At 49.6% G+C, this 19,041-nt stretch overlaps 1 protein-coding gene across 1 annotated transcript in view; it reads right to left on the bottom strand.

Moving 5' to 3' along the window:
* Window positions 1-688: 688 nt before the first annotated feature.
* The window catches only part of BLMH (bleomycin hydrolase), a 45,588-nt gene continuing 27,235 nt past the window's right edge, over window positions 689-19,041 (bottom strand). Inside the window, exons 11-12 of the mRNA XM_027861637.1 lie at window positions 15,825-15,894; window positions 689-1,589 (exon numbers count right to left, since the gene is read on the bottom strand). Of these exons, the coding sequence (XP_027717438.1) occupies window positions 1,438-1,589; window positions 15,825-15,894 (222 nt within the window). The 3' untranslated portion in view covers window positions 689-1,437. The remainder of the gene's footprint in view (window positions 1,590-15,824; window positions 15,895-19,041) is intronic.

The following is a 19,041-nucleotide window of genomic DNA, read 5'->3' as shown; positions in this document are numbered from 1 at the left end:
GTCGTGTTTGGGTCATTTCCATGGGCATGTAGCTTGTCTCCCTAGCTAGACTGGAAGCCTTCTGAGGGAAGGGACCACATCTTCTGTATTACAGCAGACCTGTCACAGGGCCTTAGAGATAACTTAGGGAATTCTTGAGGCAAGAGATAAGAGGAGAAACCCCTAGATATGGTCCTGGCCCTCCAGGAACCCTTGGCAATCCTGAATCCTATTCATTTAAAAACAGGATTGGGAGAAAGAGTCCAGAGATTTTGCCCGACTGTCTGCCCAAGGTTCCCACAACACAAACAAGGTGAAGAACCCCTGGGTTAGGGGTACAGATACCCTTCGGTCCAGTTCCCCAGATAGACACTGGGTTCTGGGCAAGCCTTTTCTTGAAGTTTACTTCTACTGAAAGTACACACGCCTCAGAAGCGGGGTCACCACCAGTGCCACCAGTCATGGGCCCGTATCCTGGGCAGGGAAGGGGGGGATGGTCCTTCAGGAGAATGTCCCTAGGGGATGCACCTGTAGCCTCCCACTGGCTCATCAGTATACACCAAACACATCAAGAAGTCTCATTTAGGAAAATGTTTTATTCAAAAGCTTCACAGCACCATCTAGTTGTCTTAAAGAATGCAGCCCCAGCCCACCACCCCTCGGCCTCGCCCCTGCCCTGCCCCCCTCCAGATGCAGAAGTTTAAAATGACACCATTTGGCTAGAGAGTCCCCTAGTTTTTTTTTTAATTCAGGTCATGATATGATTTTGGTTACTGTCTCACCTCAACCTCCCGAGCCCCAAATTGCATGGGATTTTAGCAGGTGAGAGCGTGTCCTCTCCCGTCCCCTCACCCTTGTAACTCCAAGCCACGGGAAGCAAGAACTCAGCGCCCTCCTGTCCCCATCCCCATCCCATGCTGGTAGAGGCAGATAAAGCTACAATGGAAAAGGTGAAAGTCAGCAACCAGAGTGGCAGAGTGTCCGTCACTGGTCAAGCAGCATGCAGCTCTGTGGGCTTAAATCTTATGGTGACATTTTCCTTCTGAAACCTGAGAACCACGGGCCATGGGGAAAAGCAGCCCAACCTTCTCCACCCCCTACGTCCTAAAGGTCTTTCTCTGCTCTACGGAGCTCAATTCTTTCAGTTTGATTAAAATACTAAGAGATTTCCCCCCTCCCCCCTCCCTCTGAATCAGGCAGAGCCCGAGTGACTGGGGTTGAGGAAACAGTATGACCTGGTCTTTTCGTTTTTAAAGAGTAGCCTGTCTGAAATGAGAGTGTTTGGATGCCACAGTACAGCCTAAAACACAGTTCCCCAAAAGGCTCCAGGAGCGAGGGGCTCAGCAGCCCAGGAGTCTGACTAGGCCTGGCAACATCCCCGTCACTTCCTCCACTTTGGCTTCAGTCCCCAGGACTTCCGGTCACGCTCGAGGAAGTGAGAACTGGACATCGTGGGAGTCATTTGGCCAAAGCCCCCATGGGGTCCCAGGCCGGAAGCACGATGGGCTCCTGCTTCAGCACGGCGAGCACATCCTCCGGCACGTGCTTCTTGTCCACGACCACCTCGTACACGTACTCGGAGAACCACTGGTCTGTCATGCACAGGTAGCCTGCGGGGGAGAGTGAAGACACAAGTGAGCCTGAGCTGGGGGCCAGGGCCTGAAAGGGCGCGTGTGGGTGAGAGGCAGGGGCGGGCGTGGCAGAGCCCCAGGATGGAGGACGGGGGTGTATGCCCTGTGGGGCAGGAGCAGCCCCAGCCCCAGCCCCAGCCCGGGCTCTTTCGCCGTCACCAAACACTGCTTCTGGTGGGGCTCTGCCGGGACAGAACAAGATCCCAGAGACCCCAGCTTTCCCTTGTAAGACTCTGTGGGGAAACAGGATGAAGAAAGAGCTTCTGCTCAACCTCCCTGACTCCACAGGCCTGACAATGTGACAGCAAGTGTGGCCAAATGCCCCAGGGCTTTCTGGCTCTGACCTGCTCAGCCCAGCTTCCCACCAGGAAGACTATGCAGCCCCGGAGAGGAGCCTGTCCTAAATGAGGAAGGGAAGCACCAGAATGCAGTCACTTCAAAGGGACGAGGAAGACCCCACTCTTACAGGCCACCTGTCAGTGCTGCAGGGGCCCAAGGGGGAAAAGCAGGCAGCGACAGCATCGTGGACGGCATCGTGGACGGCACTGTGGCCGGGGTAGGCTCAGCATCCACGCTGGCCGGGGGCTGTGGGCGGGCTCTGGCTGAGGGCCCCACAAGGAGCTGCGAGCTTTTGCGAGGTCAGCGGTGCCTATTCTACCGTTCCTTTCAGATGGATGGCAAGACACTCAGCTTGACACAGCACGACAAGTCTATCCTCAGAGGAAACAGCCTGAGCCAGTGCTCGGAGCTTTCCCCTCTCCCCTAGTGACCTCGCCTCCTTGCTCAAAGAGGCGGAGAAATTAGAGCATCCCCTGTCCTGGAAGGCAAGGCTGTCGCTGGCTCCGAAAGCTCCGGCCTGCTCAGGGTCAGGGTGCTGGGGCCCAGCCCAGTTCAGGACCAGGGATGGAGACTTTCAGAAAGCATGTCTCAGGAGTCTTGCATGGGCCCCACCCTCCAGATGCAGGCCTGCCTCTGAAGATGGGGACGCAACAATATACCAGTCGAGACATGAGTCATCCTTCTACAGGCCTGAATTCAGAGTGAATCAACGCTCAAGCCTGCTCCTGGCAGGAAGGGAGGGCTGGGGCAGGTGAGGGGCTGCAGCGGGTTTGTGTAATAAAGTCCTGTGTCCTTATAAAATATTATCATCACACAAGCAAATAAATCTTCCCCAAATGCCCAAGGAATATGGACACTAAGTATCTACCTACCCCATCTCCTTTCAAAAGCAAGCTATCAGATTATGGGCTTATAAATTAGAACTCCTATCAGCGGTGATCCGCCTCTTGGAGGGCCTGCTTGCCGAGTGTCTCTGCAGGATATGAGTTCTCTGGGGCTCAGTGAAGCCTCCCAGACAGGGTCGCCGCCAAGTAATTGTGCCTTGAGCGGATAATGAACCTGTGACTGCTCCAACTGTTGACATGCAGTGTCTTGGAGTTTGACTGAGCTGATTAGGATCACCACGTCTGAAACCTGAGGGCATGCCGTGCCTCGGCAGGCGGGGAGCAACACTGGGTCTGGTTGTTCTGACTCCAGAGCCGCCGCAGCCCATGGTCTGGTCCCCAGGGGAGCCCTCCGTGCCTGGAGGATGGGTCAGACTTCCTTCGGTTTAAGTTTCTAATATGGCCTGTTAACATAACATTTTGTCTCTGTAATCAAATTAAAAAATGTAGAGACACAGAAATCAGCAAATGGCCAGGCCTTTAAAGGAGACTGACAGAATGAATGGTCTTACATTTTGTAAGAAGTAGGGAAGGATCTATTAAGGAAGTTTCTGAACCAGAAAAGGCCCAGCTAGAACTGTTCACGCTAAAGGTTTGTTTGTTGATGTTGAGTCACGTCCGACTCTTCATGACCCTGTGGACCATGCCGCCCGTGGGGTTTTCCTGGCAAAGATCCTGGAGCCGTGTACCATTTCCTTCTCCGGTGGAGTAAGGCAAACTAGGTGAAGTGACTTGCTCAGGGTCACACAGCTAGTAAGAGTCCAAGGCCAGATCTGTACTCAGATCTTCCTGACTCCAGGCCCTGTGCCTGCTCTGTCCATTGAGTCACCTAGCTGCCCCCATGCTGAAGGAAGAGGCATATTAATGAGGCTACCTAAGAGCATACAGAATATCACACACATAAATATGAGTTGCCAGGCAGAGTTCTGACAGTAGAGAGCTGAGGATAAGCCTGGGAAACCTGAGGAAATGAAACCCAACAGAGTAAGTACAAAAACACAGCACTGAGCTGTTAGATCTTTGTGTCCCCCTTTTATTTTGCACTTTTGGCTCTTCTGGATATTTCTCAGTGATTTAACAGTATGGTTAATAAATCTCTGCCGAGTTGATAAGCACATAGATTTACAGGGCTAGCAGTAACAACTGAAGTCACTCAGTCCAACCCCCTCATTTTACAGATGAGAAAACTGAGGCCCAGAGACGATAACTGACTGATCCAAGGTCAAGATTTGAACCCAGGTACACTGATTCCAAATCTAGCTTTCTTTCCAATCCCACACTGCTTTGGGGGAGACATCCCTAAGGAGTTTCTACCTAGAAAATGTTTTATGCACTTTTTGAATGAAAACACACTCTCTCTGTCTTCATCTATGTGTGTGTGTGTGTGTATTGGGGGAGAAGGAGGAGCTGGAAAGCAGGAAGGAAGGATGATGAAGAGAACCAGAACACTGCAGTGTGCATGCCTTCTGGACCAAGATCTAAGGAGAGCCTTCCCCATCAATGTAAACACCCAGATCCGGCTGGTGGTGGGGACAATGGAACGCAGAGTCCGCCCCCGCTGAGGAAGACTACCCTGGGTCCCAGCCGGGCACCGGGCATGGGAGGGAGAACAATGCTGGAAGAGGGAGCTGCTTGTCTTGGCTGAGGATGGGTGAGGTTTTTTTTGTCTTCAAATCATAACACAGTTTGAGCAGCAAATGGGCTTATTCCCTTGGTCAAATACAAACCCAGCATCTAGGAGACAAACCCACGAGGGTCAGCTGCTGGATCGCTGGGGGAAGGGGGCCGGGAAGGCCAATCCCGCGAGAACGTGAACGCGCTGCAGCTTTGTTCTCATTACCCAGCACCGGTCCTAGAACCCACTCTCTCCTCCTTAGATTCCTGACATCTGCACAGTCCAGGAAGACCAGGCGTTCAGACGTTAACCAGAGGCTTATTTTCCCAACAAAACTCAATGGCCTCCCTCTGACCCCCAACCTCTCTCTGCTCTTGTATTGTTTCAGGAAAGGTCTGTTTGATATCAATCCTCAAAAGCCCTATGGATGGCAGTGCCGTGTTATTCCCTAATCTCACTCCCTTAACTTGACCCAAAAGTATAATTAACATACCAAGAATAACAAGGCTCTGCAGCTGTTTTATCATTCTTGGCCGGTCCCTTTTCCTCTCCATTAATTCACGTTCCTCCCTGCCCTCAAAGACTTCCTCAAAGTTCCCTTCATCCGTGACCTCCTTCCTGAGTTATGTTCTCCCAAGAGGAATTATTATTCAAACCTCCTCAGCAGAGCATAAGAATCCGCCCTCAGTCTCCCATTATATGCTAAGGAAGCTCGTCCCCCCAAAGCTTCCCTGTTTGTGTCTTCACACAGCCCCCTTACTCCAACCCTGTGGAGCTCGCACACAAAGGAAATGCCCAAGTGCCACCAATGTGACAGGACTGGAGAGTCTGGACTCTGCTTCCACCCCCTGCTAAGGAACCTATCAGCAACACCGTGCTAGGCACTGGGGTACAAAGGCAAGAAGCAAACTCACAGCCAACCTACATTCTAATGGTAGAGATAACAAGTATTTACTTCACAAAGTTAAGAAATACACATATTTTATCTACACGCCCCAACAAAGTCATCAAAGACAAGGCTCCAGCAGCTGAGGAGAGCAGCAAAGTCTTCATGAAGAAGATGATGGTGTCTGGAGGTCTAGGAGGTGGAGGGAGGCCTGAGACGGGTATGGACTGTGGCTGTGAGGAATGATGCACTGTGCAGGAGGGGATGTCAGCTAGGTGGGCCAGGCTGGGAAGGGTTCTAAAAGCTGAGCCCAGACGCTTGCACTTCATTCTCCGGGCAGTAAGAGGCCACCGGAGTTGGGTGGGTGGGGAGTCACGTGGTCAGATCTGTGGTGAAGGGAAATGACTTTGGCGACACAGAACGGCCTAGAAGTGGTGAGGGACAGGTACGGAGACCGAGAGGGAGGCTGCCGCGATAATCTAGACAAGAGGTAAGGAGGGCCTGCCCCCCCCCCCAGGGGTGGCCGTCGAAGCACAGATGGGCAGTGAGCACCCGCTTGGCTATGTGGGGCGAGGGGCAGAGAGAGGTCCAAGATAACGCCAAGACCATAATGCTGCGACACTGGAAGGATGCTACTGCCTTCCACAGAAACAGGGAATGTCTGGAAGAGGGGAGAGTTCAGGGGGAAGAACAATGAGTTCGGACTTAGACATGCTGAATCCAGCTTCTCTTTTTGCTAATCGTATGTCTGACAGCCCACACACACCCTCAATGTTCTTTACGTCACGTCACATCACAGCGCTCCCTCCTCAAGGGCGCTCCCCTGGGACCCTGGCGCCCAAGAGATCAAGTTTAAATGCCCGCTGGACGCTCCAAAGATATTTTCCCACCTGGGCCCATCCATAGCCCCAATATTTGAACAGAGAATTTTTAAAAAACTGGTCAGTGATGATGATGTTGCCTTGGCATCAGGGTTACCCAGCTCCAGAGAATCTCTGTACCCACGAGGTCCCTTACAGCCGGCTCAAGTCACAAAGCCCGACACCCAGACAAGAGGGGCCAGGAAGCTCCATCAATGTCACCTCAAAAACAGTCAGACAAGTGACAAGGAAGAGGTCCTCTCTGGCTTCTCTAGTATGTGAATGGCTGTGATCACCTCTCTAAATTGTAATCTTCCCTTCCAACAAACCTCCTACAGCCAGAAGAAGGCAGCCCCACCTAACCTAGAACACAGGTTTCCTCCTCCCCCTCCCATAGGCTTTATTACCACATCAAAGACTCACTGGTCTTTGCACAGGACCCACCCTCACAAGCCCTCCAGCCTCATAGTGATTGTTAGAGCAGCCTACAGGTGAACAGCCCAACCCAGATCCATTTCCTGTCCCCCGACAACATTAAGCATCTCCTCTACACAAGGCACTATCCTAGAGATGAAAACAAGAACACGCCCTGCCGTCAAAAAGATTCCAGGATTGGCCCACAAATTAATGGTAGGCCAAGTAGAATGAAGGCAATGTGAGCGATCACTGACAGTTGGGCCTTCAATGAGGCCATTCCTCCAGGAAGGGGGTCCCCAGGTCTGGCCCTCCCATACCACCCTCCATTCTGCAGGGAAATCATCTGCACTGAGAATCAAAATCACCAGCGAACAGTTGGTTTCCATGGCCTTTCCTGCACCAGCCCTGTAGGCTTTAACCCTGTAGGTTTTAGTTACTTCAAACAAGGGTCAGGAATAATCCTACTAAGGTAAGGAGCGATGAAGTCACACCTATCGACAGCCTTGGAATTCTGAGGGAATATGAGGCCAAGTGAAAGCCCCAGGGTCCCAAGATGGGTGACAACAGCATTGATGCACAGACCAGAGAGCAGAGATCTCAATGCACAGTTTCAGGATTCCATCAAGTATCAGCAGCCATCGTTACCACATAACTTAAGTTGGCAGGGACCTTCGAGGGTCTCTAGGCCGCCTGGTGCAGACAGATGCCCAGCCTGCCTATGCTTGATGCCCTTCAGTCACAGGGGGCGGGGGGAGATATCCTGACTCTACTTCCATAGCGTTCTAATTGTTAGGAAGACTCTCCTTATGTTATGCCTAAATTTACTTCCTTACGACTTTTGCCTACTGTTCCAATGTTTTCCCCCTAGGGTCAAACAGAACAAATCTATTCCTTCTTCCAACTGGAAACTCTCCAAATATTTAAAAGCTAAAACCATGCCCCATTAAGTGGAAAGGGAATGAGCATTTATCAAGCCCCTACTAAGTGCTAAGCAACTCTGTGAGGTAGGTGCTGTCATTATTGCCATTTTACAGTTGAGGAAGCTGAGGTACACAGGGGTTAAATGACTTGCCTAGGGTCACACAGCTAGTAAAAGTCTGAGACTGGATTTGAACTCGGGTCTTCCTGACTCCAGGTCCAGGGCCCTATTCGCTGAAACCTTGCTAATCAACTCAAACAACCCCAGCTCCTTCAAACTGACCCTCATAGGGCATGACCTTGCTAGCTGCCTTGCTCTGGACATTCTTTAGCTATTCCCAGGCTTCTTGAAATATTTCACCCAGAGCTAAACCCAGTGTTCTTGATGCGTTTGGCCTCCTCCCTCCTGAATCCTGGCCACTGTTACTGCAGCCTGCGACAGCCTCACCTTTCTCGGCCCCCCACCCCTGCCCCCAGCACGCTGCTGACTTGTCAAGATGATGAGGTCCATCACTAAAAGCTCTAGACATTCCTCAGACAAACTGCTGCCTAGGCACACCCCCTCCTCCCGCACTTGTAGTCTTGTTTTCTTGTCTAATCTCTTACGATGACTCCTATTAAGTTCCATCCTAGAGTTCTAGCCTGTTGAAATTATTTTGGCTCTTGATCTCGTTATCTAGAATAACATCCCAGCTTCACCTCATGTTTGTCTGATAAGCAAGCCCTGTATATCTCTATCCAAGTCATTGATAATATATTTTGGAGCATATGGCCGAGCCCAGAGAGCAAGACCTTCCAAGCTGATACCGGCCCACTCATCCGCTTGGCACTTCATTGTCGGCCAACAGGGCTTCCGGTCTCTCCCCAGTTCCTCCACGTCTAGTTCCAGCAGTATTACAAAGGACATGGTGACTCCTGCTCCTGTGTCCAAATGCATGGAACCTGCTGTCTCCAACTGCTCAGTGACTGGCCTTGTGAGAGGCAATTAGATGACCAGAATGTTGGTTTTTCAAAAAGCAGACAAATCTGAATGGTTCACATAAGTTTCTTTCCAGACTAAACTCTGATTTGCCAGAAGTTCTTAAACTGAAAACAAGAGGCTCCCTTTCCGGAGGGGGCCACCAATGAAGATCCAGGATGGAGGGGCTGACTTGTGAGAAGGGACGAGTCAGGATGGGATTGAAGAACGCAAGACAAGAGGCACAAAAGCCAGGAGGAGAGATGAGTTATGAAGCCTGGGATAAAGAATGCTAACAAAGGAAGAAGGGAACTGAAACCTGCCCTGTCTTGCTATGAATTCACGACCTCCTCTTCCTTCTGTAATTCAGCCTCCAGCATCGGTGGCATTTGTCCCCTTCTCTCTAGCATGGGGCCACCATCCTAGCCTGGGGCCTCCTCACCTCCCACCTAATCATGAAGAGATCTGGATCTTACCAACTCTCCCCTCCACTGCCCTTGCTGAGTGACTTGGGACCGTCCAAAGTGAGGAGAAGCACTTGTCCACCAGAACCCCAGCCCCGCCCAAGGGAGTCTACCTTCCGGGGGAAGTCTGTAGTCTATTTGTCAATCAAAAAGCATTTACTGAGCATCCCAGTGGTGCAAGGCACTGTGCTAAGCACGGACGAGTCTCTGGCTCCTATGGTAATTGATGTCTCATGCGTTTGGGGGGTGGGGATGGGCAGAGGACGGGTGGGGAATAAATGTCGTCTCATACCCTTTATTCATGTTATATACACAACGAGCCAAAGGAAGAGCCAGACCTCCAAGACTGGACTTGATCCATGTGAACCCAGAGTTTGGGGGAGACCCTAGGCCACAGGTCCCAAGTCTACTTTGCATTTACCTGTCTCCAGCAGAAGAATGTAAGCAAGGACTATGTGGTTTTATCTGTGTATCACCAGCACCTGGCCCTGAGTACACCCTTGGGTGAAGCCTGTGGAGAACTCTTCTTCTTTTCAAACCTGATCCCACATTTCTTGCCACTGGCCTGGGTCATTTCTAAGGGCTACAAGCAGCAGGCAGAACATTCACTAACCCCACACACTTCACCAGCTAACACTTCGATTGAAACTGAACTTTCCAAATAGCGGCTTCTTCACTGCTTCCTCCTCTCTCACAGGACGGGCCTGCAGCAGCACAGGCCTAAGGTGAGCGTTACAGCCTGGCAACACACAGAAAGGCAGCTGCCCAGAAATTCCACTTGCCTACCCTTCCCGAGTGCCAACTCTGGGCCCCAGCACTGTTCTCTCCCTTCAATACCAGGAGCACCTGATAGTCTTCTTCCTAAGAGTCACTGGAAGGCCACCAGACTCTTTCTGCAATGGACACAGAGTGAGTGCTTATGCATGAGCCCTGCCCCACGGAGTACAAAGCCCCAGGCACACAGATCGAGATCATCAGTGAGGACAGACCTTGGACGTACCAGGCACGGATCACCCTCATCCTCCTTCCGTTACAGCAGAATTCTCCCTCTTCTTGTACAACCAATGGCCCCATGCTCATCAGTCCTCCAGATTACATTTTCAGTCATCCGTCGTGACAGAGTAACTTGAAATTTTCGTTAAGTGGACTAAAACAGTCACACAGTAGATTTGAAAGCGCACTGGACTTCCATACCAATCAAACTACCAAAAAATTACTTTATAGAGCTAGAAAAAAATAACCAAACTCATCTGGAAGAACAAAAGGTCATGAATATCAAGGGAATTAATGAAAAAGAAAAGTGAAAGAAGATGGCTTACCCTCATCAGATCTTAAACTGTATTATAAAGCAGTAATCAAAACTATCTAGTACTGACTGAGAAACAGTGGACTACATTAGGTACTTAATACACAGCACCACCTCACACTGGTCAGACTGGCTAATGTGACAGAAAAAGAAAATCAGAAAAGCTGGAGAAGATGCGGGAAAATTGGAACAATAATAAACTGTTGGTGTAGGTGTGAACTGACCCAACCGTTCTGGAGAGCAATTTGGAATTATGCCCAAAGGGCAATAAAACTGTGCATACCCTTTGACCCAGCAAAAGTACCACTAGGTCTGCAACCCAGGGAGAGTTAAAAGAAAGAGAGAGGGAGAGAGAAAAGGACCTACTTGTACGAAAGTATTTCTAGTAGCTCTTTTTCGTAGTGGCAAGGAATTGGAAATTGAGGGGATGCCCATCCATTGAAGAATGGCTGAAGAAGTTGTGATGAAATACTTTTGGGCCATGAGAAATGACCAGAAGGATGTTCTCAGAAAAACCTGAAAAATTTACACAAACTGATGCAAAGTGAGGTGAGCAGAAGCAGGAGACAGCAATGGTACATGACGATTAAGTGGGAAGGACAGTTATTCTCAGCAATACAGCGACCCAAGACAGCTCCAAGGGACTCCTGATGAAAAATGCTATCTACCTCCAGGAAAAAATTGATAGTGTCTGAATGACTGAAGCATACTTTTTTTCACTTTTTTTTGGTGGGTTTTTTTTTTCTGTCTGTGTTTTCTTTCACAACATGACTAACAGGGAAATATGTTTTGCATGATTGCACATGTATAACCTATATCAAATTGCTTACCAGTTCTTTCTCTGGAGGTAGATAGCATTTTTCATCACGGGTCAGGACATGAAGTACGGAAGACCCGAGTTCAAATCCCCCCTCAGTCACTACCAGCTGTCTAGGCCTGGGAAAGTCACAACATCTCCGTGCCTCAATTTTCTCATATGTAAACAGGAATAATAACAGCCCCCAATTCAGAAGGTTGTTTCGAGGATCAAATGAGACAGTCTATGTAAAATGCTCTGACAGACAGAGACACAAAGCATTTTTAAAGTACTTATCATATTCTAGGCACTGTGCTAAATGTTGGGGACACAAATCAAAGTAACACAGTCCCCACCTTCTAGGACAACATATAAAAGGGAACCGGAAAGTGGGGGAGGAGAGGGAGAGAGAGAGAGAAATGTCTGGGGAAAGTTCAGGGCTGAGTGAGAGGAAGCATGGCTGGGGCCCCTCCTAAAATGGCAGCCCCAGGCAGAGTCACTGACTGACCAAGAGAGGAGGCTTCCAGGTAGAGGGCTGGCTTTGGCATAGTTTTGTTTTTTGTTTGTTTGGTTGTTTTTGTTGGGGGTGTGGAGGAGTGGAGATAAGGAGAGACAGTCTAGAAGTAAATGAACAATGGTTGGGCTATTGTTAGAAACATAACTCACCTTTTGCATATGAGGAAACTGAGGCTCACTGATGTCATGGGGCTTGCCCAGTTTATGCTTTCCTGTGTAAAAAGCAGCCGGTGTGTTTGTTAACCTACCTCTCCTCATTGAGCATGAGCAGCTATCCCCCCTCTAGGCCTGAAACGCTTAGCTAGTTCACAACTGAACAAGCCAGACTGCTCTTCACAATGCAGACCTCTAGCACAGGCTCCAAGGTCAACCGCCTCATCAAAATGGAATCATCCAGAAGCAAGACCAAGGGCTTAATGTCAATCCCTCCAAGGAGCGGGGCAGCAAACAAGCCCAGATGTCTGGGCAGGTGTTGAACACACTCCAACACTAGAGCACAGCTGGCAATGGACACTGGTGTCACCAGCAGGAGAAACCCAAGCAGGAAAGGGAGGCAAGCCCTCCTTCCTCTGCTGATACAAGTCAGAACAAAGGCTGCTTCAAGAAGCCACTGAATGAGGCGACATGCCTGGCTGTCTCCAAGTCGAGGCTCCTGGACGTGAACTTCAGGTAGGAGAGCTGGGTGGGTGGCTTGCCAGAGGCCTTTGGGTTCGGTCTGCCTCCACTGAGTTTTATCAGGGTCGATTTTTCAGGAGCAATCGATCTTGCCTGATACAAACCCCAAAGAAAAGAAGGACAAACTGGGAACAGCCTTCTCTGCAGAAGTACCGTCCTGGGCAATCTCCTGGGCGGTGCCAGTTAATGCACAATAGGGTTATGGGTGATAAACCCACACCCAGAGAACATAATCCCCTAGCACTAACCTCTCCTTAGAAGATTCTCAAATGTGCCAAGTAAACAAATCACATCTAAGTCAGAAAGGACCAAGCAGGCCTTGGGAAGAATTTATTTTGGATGTGGCTCCCTGAACCTCCCCCAGGCCCGGTTATCTTTTGGCTCCCTAAGGAAATGTTTTGCTTTACATAATCTCTGGCATTTCAGTTATTTGAGAACAATAACAAAATGTTAGTTTAACCTCTAGTTAGAGAGCTAAAGACTTTATAACAAAAGATTACGAGCAGAACAGCAGTAATGAGACTCAACGGAGGGATGTGGTAATGGGAGAGACAGGACTTCTATTCATCATGAGTGCATAGCTGGGGGTGGGTGGGGGGCTGGGGGGGTGTGGGGGAAGGAGATTAGCAAAGTAGTCTGAAGCTGGTTCCCAAGTTTTCTATTTTGTTTTGCTTTTTAATTTAGGGATGGCCATATGGCTAGGGAGTCAACCTCAGAAGGCAAAGGAAAGCCATAAGGAAAAACAGCTCCATGAAGTCACCCAGCTCAGAAAGCAGCGCTATCTCTGACGCATGGTGAAAATGCTCTCCCCCCCCGAGAGAGAGAACTGCTGATCTCTGAATGTGGACCAAAGCATGCTTTTTAAAAACTTTATTGTTATGGTTTTGTTGGTTGTCTTTCGCAATTTGGCTAATATGGACCTATGTTGAGCCTAACTTCCATGTATAATTGATGTCACATTGGTTACATTCTCAAGGAGGGGGGAGACAGAGAGAGAATTTGGAACTCAAAATTTTAAAAAATGATTGTTAAAAATCTGTTCACGTGTAATTGGGAAATGTTTGATGAAATAAATAAAAATAATTAAGATAAAAAAAGAAAACCCTCTCCCTGCTGTTATCATTTCTGTCCCCCAAAATGAGAGTCACAGCTCACAACGTTGTGTGAGCCCACCAACCCAAACCCGTCTAGTCAATCATGATAAATAATCCAATGAGCCTGCATTTGGCTCATTTCAGGACGGGTCAGAAGCTAATACGAGGTTATTGGAGGCTTTAACTGAAGCATCAGCAATGATGGGAAAATGAATGAACAAACCAAACAAAGCAGAGCTGAATGCCTTTCAAATTCACCTCTAGAAAGGTTTTTAAAACTTAAAAAACATCCTACAAATAATTCTATCTTTCAAATGCTATTCCCATACCTCCAGTGGGTGCCATCAGCCAGTGACTGCCCTGAGGGGCATGCGCGCGCGCGCACACACACGCACACACACACACACACACACACGCACACACACACACACGCACACACACACACACACACGCACACACACACACACACACGCACGCACACACACACACACACACGCACACACACACACACACACACACACACACACAATGGTGAATGCTTTTTCAAATGCCTTTTCAGTGAACTGTCTGGAATTTTGTGAAGCCATGCTGGCCCCTCCTTAGTGAGCCTCCCTAGTGTACCCCTAATTGCTGCCTCAAAGGAAAGCAAAGCCATCTAAGAGGAAACCACCATTAAAAAAAGAGCAGCTCAGCGGGCTCCCCAATTCCAGCCTCATGCTGCCTGAATTCACAGCAGGCATTGCCACAAGCACCTTCGTAATCACATGACAATCAGAGGAATCAATGGAGCTCTCTCCAAGGGGGTACATACACCACTCTGAAGATAAACAGAAAGGCACTAAGAGCACTTGCATGTATTTAGACAAAAATCAGGCCACTGGGTTTCAGAAGAGAGTCAAGGGACAGGAATCCAAGAATCGCTAAAGATCATTTTCATGGGGAGATGAAAAGACCTGGGTCGCCAACATGCCAAAAGCTACAGAAAAACAGTACAAAATGGCCTTCAGGCTGCAGAGATTTGAGGATGGCAGAGCCATCAGGACCTTGGAGATCCTCTAGTACACTGCCGTTGTCTCCTGACCACCTCCTCCCACCCCCAATGAACAAGGGACAATGGGACAAGGGACTTATGGGAGGGCACCTGAGGAGTGACAGGCAGCAGAGCCAGGATGAGCACCCACATCTCCTCACCGCCTTCAAAGCTGCTCAACAGAGGAAGGAAACCAAAGCAGAGCCCAGATGTGAAAAGGCCCACCCATCCAGGTGCTGGATGACCAGGGGGCTACCACAGGGACGGCTCTGGGTTGGGCCAGGTGGCCTCCGGAGAACGGGAGGACTCAAGTGACACTGAGGGTCACCACACTGCAAGGACACAGAGCTCCACTGAGCATCTGCTTGACAGGAATGTCCAGACCCCTCCCCATCCAGTAAGTCAGGCTGCTGCTGCCACCTCTTGTGGGCACTACCCAAACTAGAATTCTCTGGTTCTATGGAGCACACGGCTCAGATCAACAGGCCCTTCTGAAAGAAAACGAAGGAGACGACAGAAAAACACAACTGAGAAGACCCCTAAAATTCTATCTTCTGTCTTCTTAGTCATTGTTTTTTCTTGACTCTGGACTCTTGGTTGGGTCCCAGGGTCAGGGCACCTCATCCCACTGGCCTCTCAAACATTCTACCTCTGAAGCAATGGGTTCTCAATGGGTCCTCCATGCCACTGCTCAAATGCCCATCTGCCCTGCCTTTCTGATCACTGCCCAACAGCGGAAAAGCGATCCTCCTTCCCTAAGTGGATAACTGACGCCACGGAGGGATGTCGGCCTTGGGGAAGGTCTGGCTCCAGGCTCACAATGTGCTAGGCACCGTACAGACCAAGACCAATTTGGAATTCATGGTATCTTGGTCTGAATCCCTAGAAGCTAAGTGATGAGCACTTTTTAAAAGCTCTTATCTATTATTAAAAATATACATTAAAAGCATACTCTACTGTTTACTCATGACTTCTACTATGCCTTTCAACAGAAAGCTGTATTAGTTCCTGATCACCCGTGTCTTTCACAAAACTGAGTGATCTTTGGTGCTAACCTGAAACAGGCCCCTCTGCCAACCTCTCTTCTCCCTCTCGGGAGACCTGATTATCTGAAGGAGGCTGGTTACTCGGCTGACAAAGCTCCAGGCAGCATGGGATATCAGTTTTGGTGTGGGGAGGGCTGCTGACTGACCCAAGGAATCCAGCCCAACTCAGCACATGGTGGCTCCAAGATCCATCAGAAAGGCTGAAGAGCTTCTTGGGGCATGCCATAGTGGGTATCTAGGATTACAGAAAAGACACCACAGAGCCTCAGGTTTTTTCCTGAGAGTAGTTCTGATCCTGCCAACCTCGAGTCTGACGATCCAGGCCCTGACCAGACAGCCCGTCCAGCTGGCTTTCTGAAGGGACATAGCAGTTACCAGTCAAGCTGCCAACAAGCAGCATATGAGTTTACCTTTGTGGCCGTGGTCTTCACCCCAGGAATTCTCCACTCTCCATTTTTCATATGTTCCCTCATTAGCATCCTGAAAAACAAAACAAAACAAAACACAGATAAAATGGTGAACAGGCCCCAAATGCCAGGGTAATGACTCTTCCTGATTCACTGAGTGCTTTATCCCATCTCAAAATACACCCTGGAGACTTGACTTTGCCTGGCTTGTGCCTAAGCCATGGCCAGATCCCAAGATGCTCAAAAAATCCAGGCCTATCCCCCCAGCCCAGGGTCACCACATAACCCTCTACCAGCCCCAGTCAGCAGCCCTCCTGAGAAGACCCCTGAAATTCTATCTTCTGTCTTCTTAGTCATTGCTTTTTTCTTGACTCTGGACTCTTGGTTGGGTCCCAGGGTCAGGGCACCTCATCCCACTGGCCTCTCGAACATTCTACCTCTGAAGCAATGGGTCCTCAATGGGTCCTCCATGCCACTGCTCAAATGCCCCTCTGCCCTGCCTTTCTGATCACTGCCCAACAGCGGAAAAGCGATCCTCCTTCCCTAAGTGGATAACTGACGCCACGGAGGGATGTCGGCCTTGGGGTTCAAGACACAGAAAGAATAGGAGCAATTCTGGGAAGGTTTCTGTTAGCCAATAAGCACCTACTGCGCTTACTGGGTGCCAGGCACTGTGCTAAGCACTGGAGATACAAAGACAAAACCAGGCCCCGCCTTCAGGGAGGTCGAAATCTGCTGGGACATGGCCTGCCGTGCGCTCTTCCTTCTCTGAATTCCAACCCGTTCTCCAGACACTTCCTCCGCTACCTTGTACTGGAATTAAGAGTACTCAGATACGGCATGTATTTGTATAAATAACTTAGCCCCCCAGACCAATGTAAGCTCTCGGAGGAAGAAGTTTCTGTCCTTCTATCTGCCAAGGTCTCTCTGCACACAGTCAGCACTCTGTGAGCCTTAGATTTACGACTGAATGAACGAAAGACTGAATGAACGACTTCTCCCTACTGAGCAGCTGGGGAAACTGGCCTGTGAGCTTCCTCCCCAAGCCCACAGGCTGCTCTGCGCAGCCCTGAGGATGTGCCTCATCTACCTGTCGTCAGGAAGTCGATCAAAGACAAAAGTTATCTATGAAACGCTCTAGATTCTTAGGAGGGGAAAAACCCCTACATCCCCTAACTAACAATGTCATGAACCAAACGCAATCTGTGCCTTTACATTCAGTACAAAACCAGATGAGAGGCAGGCTGGAGTTACAGATGGGGGCTTGCCTTAAAGCCAGGAAGACCTGGGTTCTGCCTCGGACACATCCTGGCCGTGACCTTGGGCACATCATTTAAGCTCTCAGCATTCCAGGTAACTCTCCAGATTCTATACTGCAGGGAAGGGACCAACCAGTACCGGTGGAGGGCCTTCGCTACCCCAGGGAAATCACAAGCCCTGCGCCCATCCCGATCCTATTCCCCTGGAAGTCACTCGAAGCTAGCTTGATCTGCATAGATGGTGAAGATAAAGGAGGGGAAATAGAACATGTTCCTTCTTCCTAAGGTTTTTATTTCAGGCTCTGTCCTGGTGAATTCCTGCCCAACTACCTCTGGAGATGTACTGGGCTCACCACCCACATTCCAACAAGGGTCTGCCTTTCCCCTTAGGGAGCTGAGTGCCAACATTCTCCAGGACCTTCCTTCCTTGGGGGCATTTATACAAACACTGAACAGAACTCAACCAAAGTCCAAAAGGTGGAACTTAAACAAAAGATCCAGTCAAAGAGGATAACGTTCAATCCTCTAGATCCTCTCTTCCCATCACTGTTTTAAGCAAATAAACGCCACCTTTCATCTTGTCTAAAGAAGGAGGCAAAGCCCCATCAGCCTGGCACTGGCACTCAGTCCTTCCTCCGAACTGATTTCTATATGATGGCAGAGGACAAGTGGAAGGCTTCCCCTTAGGGCAAAGTCTTTTTCTCTGTACCATGTCCTCCCTCCCCCCGCCTCCCTTCAAAAATGCAGACATTTCAGCAGGAGGTGCAGCTCCAGATTTCCTTGTCCTTCAACACTCACTTAGGGACAGGCTTCCTTTGTGAGGCTGTGGCTTTCCTCTGGTGGGCCTGACCTCACGGCCTTTTTCAGACAGCATGCACCATTCCAGGATCAACAACAACCAATGACCTTCTACGTAGAAGGGTCATGTGCTAAGGGCCCTTAGGAAATGCTCCTTACTAGGCCTTGTCCTTAGCGCCAAAGATGCTCATCAAAAGTTAGCGAGTCACACCGTGTGCTTCCTGCCGACATAACGAATGACTACAGGGTGCTAGGGACCATCTTCCTTACTGAGCCTTCATCTCAGTAATTCTTTTTTACCTTCCTTCAACATTTCTACAAGCGTCAACAGCTGAGCCACTTGGATGTCAATTAAAGACTAAAAACCTCTCCTACCTTTCCTTTGCTAACCACTCATGGGGTAACTGACCACTGACCTTGGACGAGTCACTTCACCTGAAGGAAGAAGGAAAGGAGGAAAAGAAGGAAGTGGGGGGAGGGAGGAAGAATGGAACGAGAGAGGGAGGGAAGGAAGGAAGGAGGGAGGGAAGAAGGGAAGGAAAGAAGGGGGGAGAAACGGAGGAAAAGGAAGGGGGGAGGGAAGGAAGAAAGGAAGGATGGACGGGAGGTCTTGGCCTGGGTGACCTCTGAGGTCTCTTCCAGCTTTACGCCAATGATGCCGTGAACATTTCTGCGCCAAACTCCCTCACAAGGAGATTATGAGATGAAAGGAAAGCAGAGTAAAAGCCCCGCGAGATCTTCAGAAGAAAGCCAGGCCACAGAAACCGAGCTCCTGGCACACACCCTGCCTTCGGCATTATGTTGTTCCTTCCAATGTGCCAGTGCTTCCTCCTTTCCACAAAGGTGGAAGATGAGGTGGGATCCCTCCATCCAACTGTGATTCTAACAGCAGCCACCCTGCACATGTGTGTCCAGCTGACCCAGAGTCACTCAACAGATCTGCTGAGAAACCTCCCAAGCAAAGCTGGACAGGAGAAAGACATGCACATGGATCTGGGTGGTTTTCATCTCTGAAAAAAGTAAAAATACTAGACGCTAATGCAAAGGGGAAATTACACACAGCAGAGAAGCCCTTGGCAAGCAAAACAAATGTTAAAAAGCCCTCTGATACTTACTTACACACACACACACACACACACACACACACACACACACACACACAC

Source organism: Vombatus ursinus, unplaced genomic scaffold, assembly GCF_900497805.2.
Source record: "Vombatus ursinus unplaced genomic scaffold, bare-nosed wombat genome assembly UNPS02014768.1, whole genome shotgun sequence".
In the NCBI taxonomy this organism is placed as follows: Eukaryota; Metazoa; Chordata; class Mammalia; order Diprotodontia; family Vombatidae; genus Vombatus; species Vombatus ursinus.
This window is presented reverse-complemented; position numbering and strand designations above follow the sequence as displayed.